Raw genomic sequence first — 12,621 nt, 5'->3', positions numbered from 1 at the left:
GCTCCAGCTGCCGTGAGGTCGAGCTGCGGGGGAAACGCCGTCGGGAAGAGGCCGTGGCCGGCGGGGGTGCTCAGGTAGTTCGTTTTCTTCTACTGAAGTTAGCGGGAGGAATTTATTCTGGATAGGGCACGCTATTAACTTGAAAAGGGAGGTAGGAAAACTCCTGTAGGTTAATTTCGCTAGGATTTGGCTTAAGCCTAAAGCAATACAGGAGTGCCAGTCAGAAAAATCTGCGAGCAAGCAGGGAGTCAAGCCCCACAAAAGAAATAATGCCAGCTCAGAAAGACGGTATCACTGAAGTTAATGCTTACACGTGGTTCTTTTTATTTGCCCGCTTGGCTCAACCCGAGTCATGTTTTCAAAGTTTTCTCTCCAACACGAGGACCAGAACTTGTTATCAGTACACGTACATTATTATCAGTGTTGTATTTGATTACAGATGCAGGCATTCATGGAATCATCTTAGGTAAATAGAAAATGTGAGGAGAGACAGAAAAAAAAAAAGTGATGCTGCAGATGGTACTAGTCCAAAACCAAAATTGTCATATCCTTAACAGGTGTTACATTTAGCATGCTGGACAAGACATCTGATATCTGAATGTTCAGGAGCAAAGCATTCGGCCTGTTAAAACCCATTCCACTGATGTCTGGCCAGCCAAATTTGGCTTGTAAATTTATGCATCGAGCTATTGGTTCTCATGGACATCGCTGTCACAGGAGAATTGTGGATTACGGGCAGAGGGACAAGACATACCCAGGTAGTGCTGGAGGACAAACAGTAAGCACTCCTCAGACCAAGGTTGGTATCTGGAGAGCCCCCTTCCCTCTGCAAGGTTCCTTTAAATGTTTTTAGTTTACTGCTGTCAATAGAATTTTTTAAGATTGTACCTGGTACTAGCAGAACCCCAGTTCTTGAACCAAAGCTGCAGTCTGTGAGTGGCTCACGCACACATCGAACATGGCTGAGATTGCATCAGCATCGGCATGTCCACACTAATGAAAAGATTAATTACAGGCGACTAGCCTGTTTCTAATGCATCAGCTGGTTTGTTTAAAGCTAAACCAGCTTATGCTGCACTGCACTGTGGCTTCCTCAAGGATCACCTTTCTGCTTGTGAAATTTAGGAAGTGCTTCTAAAATGAATGCGGGTCTGACTCTGACCTTCATGACTGGCATATTGTCATGGAGGAGGAAGTGGTAATGAAAGCAAATGATGTAATACAGTGCTGCCTTACTGGTATCTGCCAGTCAGTTGGTAATATCTGGTGCCCAGTTTTCCATCCCTTAACAGCATAAGGTTTAGTTGCCATCCTGTCTGAGAAAGTTGCTGCAGGAGCATCAGGTTCTGATCATCAAGAAGCTGGACAACACTGCCACAACATGACATCAAATCTTGTCTTTTATTCTATGCATCATTCATTCTGGAGGACAAATGTAGTTTATCCTTCTAAAGTCGTGCTGTGTGATACTCTTAAGAAATGCATTTCTTAAGAAATGCAGGGGAAATGTGCATAATTTTCACAACCATATGGGCCTGGCAGGGTTCAAAATACTTCAGTTGGCAAGAAATAGATCAGATATATTTAAGAACATGGTATTCCTTTGCAATGTGGTTGCACTATTCATCTCTTTACTTTCTTTGCTGCTGTTTGGAACCAGTTAGTGTTATTAGAGATGCTGCTCGTGGTGAACTGCAGACCTGTCCTAACATGGAGGCCCCTTCTAGCCCATGTACAGCAGGAGCCTGGAACTGAGGCAGAAATGCAGGTCAAGGCTGGGATGAAGCAGTATTACTGGTGTTGAGATTGTAAACATTTAATAGATGCAGCTGTGATAAGCCTGAGTTTGCTCAGGAGAAGGGTAAATATTGTTTGATGGAAACTTCCCATCTGCGTTGATGCCTTTTTGTCACAGGTTTGAATTTTGGTTACTCACTGAAGGCTTGTGTGAGAGGACTGAAGCAACAGGAAATCTCTACCCAGCACTGTGTGCCCAGAATAAATCAGCATACTGCTGTGGAAAATTGTTCTGATTCAGTTAGCACAACGTCAGGTTTCCTGGACCCAAGTCTAGGACACAGTACAGGATAGAGACCTAAAGCGAGTGGAGCACAGCAAACAGAATTATAGGAAATAGACATGAATGTTGTTAAGACACACAGCAAATCTTCAGCTACCATTTTTAGCTGTAAGGGCTGCCTCTAATTAGGTGTGTGGCTATCTGTGGAGCCCCTATCTTACTGCAGGCTACAATACATTTGCATGGGTGTTGCAGAGAGGACTGGACTCAAAACTGTCTGGGCAGGGGAAAAGTTCTAGTATGAAGGACTGCATTGTCAGTGGGACTTACAGTCTCACCTCTAGTGCTTTTCCCCACTGGTTCAGCATATAGGCATGGGTGTGCTAAATTTTGTGGGAGATAAGTTCAGGTACAGCTCTGGATGTTTAAAACACTGAAGGCAAACAGTGTGGCAGCTGCCCAAGCACAGCCCTTCATCGTGCAATTTGTTAGACCTAAACTATTCCTGACAGGTGTTTGCCAGACACATATGAGCCTCAGTGCCTCTCTACGTTACCTGTGGCTTCACCAACCATAAGCGATAGGCAAGAAACTTTGGGTAACTTTCTAGCAGCCTCTGTTTCACACCACTGCTTACAGAAATGAATTTGTGAATAAAGTTGAGAAGCTACCAGATTTGTGTGAAATCAATACTGATTCAGGACTAAAATGAAACTATTTGAGAACACATTGTAGGACTGGATTTAGATCTAAGGGGTACATATTCCTCGGTGTTACAGTCTAAATCAGCACTTTGTGAAAATACTGGGAAGTTGTCTCATGTACCATGCTAGTACCAAGTGACTGTGGATTTATATCATTAAAAGTTCCATCAGTTTCTTGGTTTACAGATGTGAATTTAAATTATCACTACAGCATCACTCCTTTCAGGGTGTTCTCCTAAACAAAGGAGTATTTCTTTTATTCCCCTGTTGCAGATCATGGCAGAAGAAGAGTTGCCAGGCGTTTTGATTCTGGATATAGGAGGAACTCATGGTGTACTAGAAAACCTCGCAGCACTTTTGAAGAAACACTTCCACCTTATCACCATGAAGGAATTTCTTGAAAACAAAAAAGAAATGAGCAAAAAAATCCAATCTGTTTTTGTGTTTGAGGGCAGGCCAACTATTGACCGGGAACTTCTAGAAAACCTGCCAAATTTAAAGGTAATTGGAAACTCCGGGGTTGGAGTCGATCACTTAGACTTGAAAATGATTTCTAACTTTGGCGTAAAAGTGACCAACACCCCACATGCTGTGGCGGACCCAACAGCAGACATAGGAATGGCCTTGATGCTGGCCTCTGCCAGAAGACTAGTGGAAGGTAATGTTTTAAATTTTCCTGGCTCTTAGCTACTTCTTTGGCATATTTCACTTCTACTATGATACAGGTGATCAGTCCAAATCAATATTTGGGATGCTTTTACAAGGGAAAAAAGAATTCTGAGGACTCCATTTTCAGAGGCCTCTGCTTTTCCTATGTTCTGCTTCTTTTTAGGGCAATGGTGACAGGAGTAAGGCCTTTGTCTAAATTACACGCTTTGAAGTCACTTGTGATATCCTGTTTGGAATAATGTCTGGGGCTTAATTCTCCTCTGGCTGTTCACTGGGTGGGTTGTTTATAGCTGTAAAAACTGAATACAAAATGCATCCAAATCAAATGTCACCACTTCTCCACTTCCCCTTGGAACAAGAGTTAAGAGCTACAGGAGGGTACAAGGCATTAATGGCCGTGTCCCCATCTCTAGTATAACTGTTAATTTTTTTCCTCTTTCTGCAAAGAGTTTGTCTAAACCAATGGGTTGTATTTCCAGAAAAGCATCAGCATTATTACTGAAATAGATGATAATCCTTTTGACAAAGTTACTCCAATCTGTACCACCGACACTAGTTTGTGTCCTTAAAGGTAGGTCCTTTTCCACATGCCCTTGCTACTCAGTGCCCTTCAGGGGAAGGAAGGTGTCAGTAGAGACTATCACAAGAAGTTGCCTCTGTCTTCAGGGACTCAGTAGTGTTTCTGTCATGCTGAGCAGTAAATACCACCTCTTGCCCTGTGATGTTTTCTTACTATTGCATCTTGCTAGACCTCAGGGTCTTTGTATAAACGCTTATAGAGATCCCTGGCTGAGCTGGAATTTGCAGCCTTCACCCCCAGTCAAGCAGTGAGGCTGCTTTGGGTTGTGATCCAGGAGAGAAATGGTGAGATTTACCCCAGCTAAAAGAAAGTTAAGCTTGCAGGGTGGTAAGTGTCAAATTAGGTATTTTTGAACTTCCAAGAAAATACTCAAGCCATGGAAGAGTTACTTCCCTGAGGAGCCATCCCTCCCAGCGCAGTACCTACCCAGGAGCCTCTGGTGTTACTGGCTCCAGCCCTGGCTTTTGCAGGGAATGGCACCATCCAGGCCCTTCTATAAACTGGTCACAATTAGCAAGGATGTTTTGTAAGAGAGCCCCACCTGCTGTGATGGTGAGAAACTTTTTCTTTCCCCCAAACCTATGCTTATGGTCTGTTTGTACACACTTAGAATGTATTTATATTCAGGCTGCCAGATTGCGGTTTCTCCAGACACAAAGTATTTTGCTGTTGACTGGCTGGGAGTGGAAGTAACCAGAACGACGCTTGGGATCATTGGGATGGGCAACATTGGGTACAGAGTGGCTCAGAGAGCCAGAGCCTTCAACATGAGGATCCTGTACCATAACAGGAACCGGAGGTAAAAATGTCTGATTTCTGCATGTAATTGGTCAGGGGGTAGTGACGGAAACCACGTCTCTCTTGTCTCTCCAGTCTTCGTAGTGCTATGGAAATTATGCATGCCAGCCACCATAACAGGGTTAGACTCTAGGTTTCCGCTGAATCAATAAGCAGAAAAGAGATCCTGCTTTAAAGTCCTTTTTATTAATAGTGCTACAGCTGGGTGTCTCCAAAGAGGGACCTCGATCAAAGAAATCCCTGGGAAATTATACCCTGACAACCTGAATTCTCCACCCCTCATGTGACAGTTTGAACCAGTAGTAATATTAGGGTCTGGGTCTTCCCATTCTTCACTGGGTCCTTCCATTGTCTCTAGGCGGGACGTTTCTTTTCTTATCTCTAAGATTGCAGCTTCTGTTAATGAAAGTAGCTTCCGTATGTCCTGGCTTGAACCGTCTCTGGGGCCTTCTTTTACTTGATGAGGTAGAAGTTCAACATACCTAGGTGAGAGTTCATAGCTTGCGGCCTAAGCCTCCAGCAAATTTAGCTGCTAACGCTGAGCAAGTTATGCTAAGCAAGTTCTGTATCAGTGGTATACCAAATCACACACCGCTGGGCACTCATGGCAGCTACAGGCAGGGGGCGGAGCACCCAGCGTGCCGCCGCTTTACTTGCTTTGGCTCCCTACTGCTCCCCTCGGGAAGCAGCTCCCCCTTGCCTCCTGTGCTCGCTCTGCCCTGGTTAGCTATAGCAGTTTGGAACAAAGGCCATGTAACGTTTCTGAAGATGTTGTCCAAACAAACCAGGCCTTGTGGCCTGGTTGTGTCCCTTGTCTTGACAGCCTCTTCTGCAGGCTTCTGGCAGCATCCCTGGCCCAGCCAGCCAGTCACCCCTCTCCCCAACCCAGCCAGATTACTCATTGCACCGGCACCAATGGCAAGCATCTAAACTTCTCTTAGTTGTATAGTTCCCTTTCTTTCAGACTTCGCTTCCCCTTCATTCCCTTCCCACCCCAAGCCCTAACTCAGGTGTCAGGCAAGGAGAGACTCTACAGGGATTGGCATAGACGCAGGAGAGAAGAGTGGGGTCTCACTGTGTCCCCAGCCTACTATAACTAATATCACTCTATGTACTTTGCTCTCACCCATATATCACTCCTTCAGTGTCTTGCCACTCCTCTAGCCTCTTCTTCCATCTAGCCTATATCCTTCCCTCCTCCCTTCCACCATCTGTACCTGCCAATGTCTTATCCTTTACCTTGGCCTCAAACCTCTCAATCTCTACGTGATCTGTTCCAGATCCCTCCTATGGTTGATTGATTGATAAAGCCAGTTAGAAATAGTTGTGTCAATGTGGGGGTGTGTGCATTTTTCCTTCAGAAGAAAGGAGGAGGAAGAGGCAGTTGGTGCCCACTACTGTGAGAAGATGGAAGACTTGCTGCAGCAATCTGACTTTGTTATGTTGGTTGTGAACCTGACACCTGAGACTCACAAACTGATTGGGAAAAAGGAGCTGGGGCTGATGAAACCCACAGCTACTCTTATAAACATCAGCCGAGGTAGGACAGGCTGAAAGCACTGTTTGTGGCTCCAAGGTTGTGTTTTGTATGATTATGTTGACATTCACCCTTCCAACCTCACTCTGTGATATCCCTGTATTGTTTGAGTCGTGAAGTAGCTGGCAGCCTATGAATGAATGACTTATCATAGATCAGATGGTGTGTTCAAAGGTCCTATAGAATTTAGGGATGCCCAGCAGAAAAGAGCTGTCCTAAAGACAGCTCTTTTTTTTAGTGGAAATAACTGAAAGGTTTATCATCACCAACGATGAATGGGGTACAAGGAAAAACATAGGTTTCATTTGGAACAGCTACTTACAAAAGAAACCTCACATGGGATTACAGATCTGTTGGCGCTGAACAAGCATATAAGAGAGAGATTATTGTTTCAGTAAACAAAGCACAGATAAAAGAATGGAAAGCTTGAAGATATTAAATGATTTGTCTGTTCAGGAAATCAGTGTCAAAATGAGGAAAAGACTGAAACTGGTCACATCCCAGGAAAAGCCTTATGCAGTGGACCATAATCCTCCTCTAATTAAAGTTTAATAAGTAAAATCTCTTTTGTTTGGTTAATGATTATTAGAAGGACATTCTACTTTCTAACAAGATGAAGATCCTGTAATTTTTCTCACTAGTCCCTTGAGACCTTTCCCCACTTGCAGGTAAAAACATGTTCATTAACTTGTCACGATAGCAAGATCTCATTTCAATGCAGGTGCAGCTATTGATCAAGATGCATTGGTAGAAGCTCTCCAGAATAAGGTTATTAGGGCTGCCGCTCTGGATGTGACATACCCTGAGCCTCTGCCAAGGTAGAGAAACCTGTTTTCCATTCTATTAATCTGAGATGTTTTAAACTGTGTGCAAAAGCGTGCTCATAATCTTAATCTCCACGGGGAGCCTCTCACTGTTTAAGGGCAAAACCTCAGCCTGCCCCATACAGTCATTAATAAATGATAAGCTATTCGCCTTTCCCACATCTGTCAGTTCTTTCCCAGCGTAACTGACAGGCAAGGCAATGAGACTGACAGAGAGGAAAGAAATGGGTAAGCAAGCTTCCCACAGCTTTCTGCTGTTTCTGTGCTCGTGGCCCTTTTATCTCAAAATGCCATTGCTGTTTCCTCAGGTTCAGTTCTTAACAGCTAGCATGGGATAGCTGCAGAGCAAATTCCCTGTGTAACACATTCTGTTCTTTCTGTTTCTTACAGAGATCATCCTTTATTACAGTTAAATAACATCATCATAACCCCTCACATTGGAACCGCAACAGTCCAAGCTATCTGTCTGATGGCAGAAGAAGCGATAGCAAATATGCTGGCTGCTCTCAATGGCCAGCCCATTCCAAGTGAAGTGTTTCCCAAATGACGTGTGCCAGATGACAGCACTAAATCTCATATGTATGGGAAGGCACTATTTCTTACAGTACCACTTCAAAAAAAAAAAACCCCAACCCGTTCCTGCACTGTTCTCATTGTTATGATACTGCAAAGCTGTCACCTCACTAGACTTGATCTGTACTGTTATTTACAATTCTTAAAAATAAAGTGGAACTAATAAAAGGGATTTGTTTGAAGATTTTAAACTGAGCACTTATGCACTTTGATATCTTCAGTCCATTATTTCAATGAATACCTGTTCTGTTCCCAGTACTTGCTGCTACCTAATAAGCAAGTACACTAAGCAGTTTGTGTAACACTCTCAAATGTATTGAAGGTGAATTGAGCATTAATTCCCTGCAGAAATTTGACTGTATCCTGAAACACTTTCCAGCCAATATTGTAATATTCTATTTTTATATCAAAACACTGAAGAAAGCAGACTCCTTTGAAGTGATTGTAGGCCTAAGGTTTTCTAAGGTAAGAAGAGCTCTGCTTCATCTACACGTTAAAGCAAAGCAAAGCAAATAATTGAAAAAAGTATCTTCGATTTTCCTGAGGGGATCCTTTGAAAACCAAAGGAAATCTCAAGAGATTTAGTTCCTCCATGCAGGCAAAAATGATGCTTTTATCTTAACTGACCATGAAACAATGGTAGATCTACCACTGAAATCTTATGGGTAAGGGCACAGCCCAAAGCAAAATTAGCGATCAGTCCTAACATTCAGCCCAGGCCCAAACTTTTTCTTATATTCTCTTTCCTATGAGCAAGCAACAAAGTCAGAAAATTGAGTAAAATGTTTGTCACTTCCATAAAATCTGGAAGTTTTTCCATTATTTTGCAGTTCTGTCCCTCATGGTCTATAAGGTTTCGTATCAGTGTCAGGCTTCTTGAAGGGAAGGTAAAATGAAGTTTTAGCAAAGGGAGTGTAGACACGCCAAGAGTTAGACATGCAGATGCAAATAGTGAAATAGTACTAATGAGACAACAGCAAGTATTACTATAGGGGATTCCAAGATCTTCAGCCCTTGAACAGCTCTTTCCAAAATTCATATGGAAAAGCAATGGTAGCTGTGAATAGTGTATTAAAAAAAAAAAAGCTGACAATTCACAGACCCTCTGGGAACCACAAACAGAAGGTCAGTAATTCCTGCAAAAAAAAACCCACACTGATTTGAGTGCAAAAGTCCTTCTGGGAAAACACTTGCCTAAACGTTTACTATTTTGTTAACTTATGATAGCCTCAGGAGAAGGCTCTGCAGTTAAGAAGTCACTGGTGTCTCTTCAGGACAGGAGGCTGCAAAAAATCTCTGCGATGAAGCATTTAAAAATTAACTTGGTAACTCAAAGTTCATGATGAAGCTGTGCAATTTATTTTGATGAACTAGATTTGGTCCAATATTTTTCTAAACTACTTAGACACAGTAATTTGTGGTTTCAGGGTAGGGAAGGAGATTTATTGCACCAGACTATTGATGGTCTGAAACTAAGTAATTAATGAGAAATAATTGTGTGTTATGAGCCTGGTGGCAGTGAGACAAATCCTTACAGACCATGAGGGACAGAACCTGTTCAGACTTGATTATGTGAATACCTCTGTGTGTGTGTGTATAATTGGTAGTATACATAAAGACCTGCTTCTTGTCTTGGTTTGTTTACCTCCCTATCTAAATATGTGGTTTGTAAGTTCTCTTATAACAGGACATGAAAGTGATTATTCTTTAAAATGTCTGGAAATAATTATATGTCTTTCTTCTGACACTTTGTGTCTGTCTTCTTTGTGCAGATCATGGGAGAGAGGAGCTACCTGGGCTTTTGGTAAATTAAATAGGTGGCATACATGGGATACTGCATGGCCACATGGCGTTCCTGAAGAAACATTTCTAGCTCATCACCAAGAAGGAATTTCTTGAAAACAGAAAGCATATGAGTAAAAAGGTCCAAGCCATCTATTTGTGACGTCACAAATCAGTCATTGACCAAGAGCTCCTCCAGAGCCTGCCAAACTTGAAAGTGATTGCAAATTCAGGAGTAGGGATGGATCACCTGGATCTGAAACTTGTAGCTAGCTTTGGTGTGAACACAGCTAATGCTCCACATGCTGTTTCTAGCAGCACAGCAAATACTAGAATGGTTTTGCTGCTGGCATCTGTTAGAAGACTAGTGGAAGGTAACATCTCAATTCTTTTGTGGCTTCTAAAAATCATACAAGATTTACCTACCATTAACTTGACTTTTCCTAGAGTTGTCTGTAGTGAACATAGTTTCACATAAAATGTGAAAATCTAAATGTTTGGGTTGGCAAATAGAATAATCAGTGTTTTCATATATTTTATATATCATAAATATATATAAATTACTACACTATACCCAAACATACATAACATATATTTCATCCAGGTATAAATAAGATCATATGAGTTTATTTTTCACAGGTCACCAGCTTGGGTTGAAAATACTTGAGCAGAATCTAATCACATTTGATTCAAATGCAAGTTTTTGGTTTATCGACAGGGCTTGGTCTTAGAAGCTGTTTAGTTTTTAGAATAAATACGGCTGTAGATTTAATTTCACAGTTTCAGATGAACACCACACTGAAGTGTGCTCCCTACATATGAAAACTTTAAATTTCATTACATTAAATTTCAGCAGCACATTTTCAGTGACTGTGACATTTGGCTCACATAACACATGCTTCTTGATGTGATAGCGTTACAGTGCTATTGACCAAAAATAGGGGATGCCAAAGATCAGATGATTGCTGCAATCACAACCTGGCAGAAGAAATTAGAGTGTGGGAGGCAACAACGGCGCAGAATAAGGATATATGCTAAAAGCTGGGGCTGACAGAGGCATGGGCATATTCTCAGGGGCTGGAATGGATTGGTGCAGAATTGGGGAATTTCAGGAGCATTAGGGAGCAACAAGGCAGCCTGCTCCAGTTTCTGCTAATAGCATCCTTTCTAGTTTCTTCCACAATTTTTTCATGCCATTTCCCCAAATAGACCTACCCTTGTCTTGGTTAGAATGCCTCCTGCTTCAGGAAAATACCCTCCAGGTTTATCCTATTAAATTTACCTGCCTTTACCACAGGATTCACAGAAACTCAAAGGAGACTTATCTCCCCCTAAACTGTTTCTACCTCACAAGGAGGAGACAGATTAAAAGGGAGATTAATTTCTTGTTCCCATCTACATAAACTACCCCTGGTGGCATTTCTGATAGCTCTGCCCTGGCATGACTTGAGTTTTATCCTGAGGCATTTTTTGATACTTTCACAACATTCTGCTTATGTTTTAGAAGAGCTGGCAATATCAGAAGACTGAAATATCAGAAGCTTGTCACATTGCTAGCAGACTAATAAGTGCTGTCTCTGTGCATATAAGCTTATTTTCTGTGTTGTAGAACCATTCAAGATTTTGCAGGTTTAACAGATAATTATGGAAATTGCTTAGTAGTGATTTTTAAAGAAGTCAGTCTTTTCTTTCCAAGGAGAGAGGCAGAGGCAGAGGTGAACAGGAAACCTGTTCTTATTCTATATAGCAAAACCTACATCTGGTGCTATTCTCCAGATGCCATTTCCAAACTTTGCAGTTTGGAATTACTGGCAATAGTTATTTTGATTGATGATGCAGAACAGGACAATATTTTTATGAGTCTAAAGCAGTAAAAGGATTTTTAGGGGAGATTACATGAAAAGGCTTTTTGTAGTATGGTGAGAATAAATGGGAATGTCACATATACATGGCAGGAAAAGATAATATATGAGGGAGTCACCCAGGACATTACAAAAACCACTGCTATTTAAAATTGTGTGTTTGTAACCATTAGAAGTGTGCTATAGCATCACAACAAGTCCAGACTCTTGCCTTGTTCCTCCCCATTCATTTCTCATATCGGAGTGTTTTTCTTGTAGGCTATCACTTTGCAATTTCTTCGGGTATGGAGTACTGTGAAGCCAGTTTTCTGGGGGTTGAAGTTACTGGAGCTACTCTGGGGATCATTGGCATGGGCAGCATTGGGTATAAGATTGCTCTGAGAGCCAAAGTGCTTGAAATGAATATTTTGTACCACAACAGGACATGGAGGTAAAGATATGTCTTGACCCTAATTACAGCAGAAACTCCCTTTTAGATAGTCAGTATTTCCTTTTCAAGGAATTATGTCAGGAACATAGCAAGAAATGAGGGAATAGGGCCAAGAGTAAAATGAAAGGAAAAAAAAAGAACAGTTGCCTCAAATCAGTCTTGTAAGGAATTACTTGGTGATTAAACATTTGGAAACTTAATTTAGTTTTTATTTTAGAAATTCCAAGGTTTCCTGGAGATGTGAACAAAAAAAAAGAAAACCAAGCTTATACCTTTTCTATTCTTATCATATCTTACTATACTGACACATAATTCTACCTTTTTTTTTTATTTTTTCCCTATATTTTGAAGCTCAGGTGTGATCTTGTTGAAACTCTGAATGACTGGAGAACGAGGAAACGTATACTTGGCACAATACGAAAACTGATTGAGAGCTGTTCTTGAGAAAACCTTGTTTCTCTTCAAACCACTAGGAATTTTGCCAAGTATTCAACTGGATTTCTAGCCCCTCCTAACTTGCGTATATGGCAATCTGATCCTTGTTAGAGATTCACACAGGGGCTCTTCAATGTAAAGGTGAGCAAGATCCCATGTACATCTCAAGGCCATTGCAATCAGGCGAGGTGCAGCCAACAAACAGAACAAATGTTTACTGCTATAAACCATGATCTACCCTGAGACAACTTTACTGCTCCCTAACTGAAGGGAGAAGCTTAGTACCTGTGGTTTTAAGTGATTTTCTCCATGTGCAGACTGCAGCAGGAGGGTTACTGCGCTAGCTGGTCCTAACCAAATCACAAGGGTTGATGAGGCCAGAAATTTCTAGCCCTGATTGGCATTCC

At 41.7% G+C, this 12,621-nt stretch overlaps 1 protein-coding gene and 1 pseudogene across 2 annotated transcripts; both read left to right on the top strand.

Annotated features, from left to right (window-relative positions):
- The first annotated feature begins 6 nt into the window (after positions 1-6).
- On the top strand, positions 7-7,825 carry LOC104125469 (probable 2-ketogluconate reductase). Of its 2 annotated transcripts, none has more exons than XM_009637918.2 (6): positions 7-74; positions 2,998-3,382; positions 4,601-4,772; positions 6,133-6,311; positions 7,030-7,126; positions 7,523-7,825. In XM_009637918.2, exons 2-6 carry the CDS (start codon positions 3,001-3,003, stop codon positions 7,677-7,679), a joined length of 987 nt encoding a protein of 328 aa, XP_009636213.1. In that variant the 5' UTR covers positions 7-74; positions 2,998-3,000; the 3' UTR covers positions 7,680-7,825. The 2 variants fall into 2 exon arrangements, with proteins under 2 accessions (XP_009636213.1, XP_035749384.1); XM_035893491.1 differs by lacking the exon at positions 7-74 and adding an exon at positions 599-799.
- Positions 7,826-8,366: 541 nt separating this feature from the next.
- The window catches only part of LOC104125441, a 5,831-nt pseudogene continuing 1,576 nt past the window's right edge, over positions 8,367-12,621 (top strand).

The sequence above is a fragment of the Egretta garzetta genome, unplaced genomic scaffold, assembly GCF_000687185.1.
Source record: "Egretta garzetta isolate BGI_Z169 unplaced genomic scaffold, ASM68718v1 scaffold14, whole genome shotgun sequence".
NCBI lineage: Eukaryota > Metazoa > Chordata > Aves > Pelecaniformes > Ardeidae > Egretta > Egretta garzetta.
Note: the sequence above shows the minus strand (reverse complement) of the source record. Positions and strands in the feature narration are given on the sequence as shown.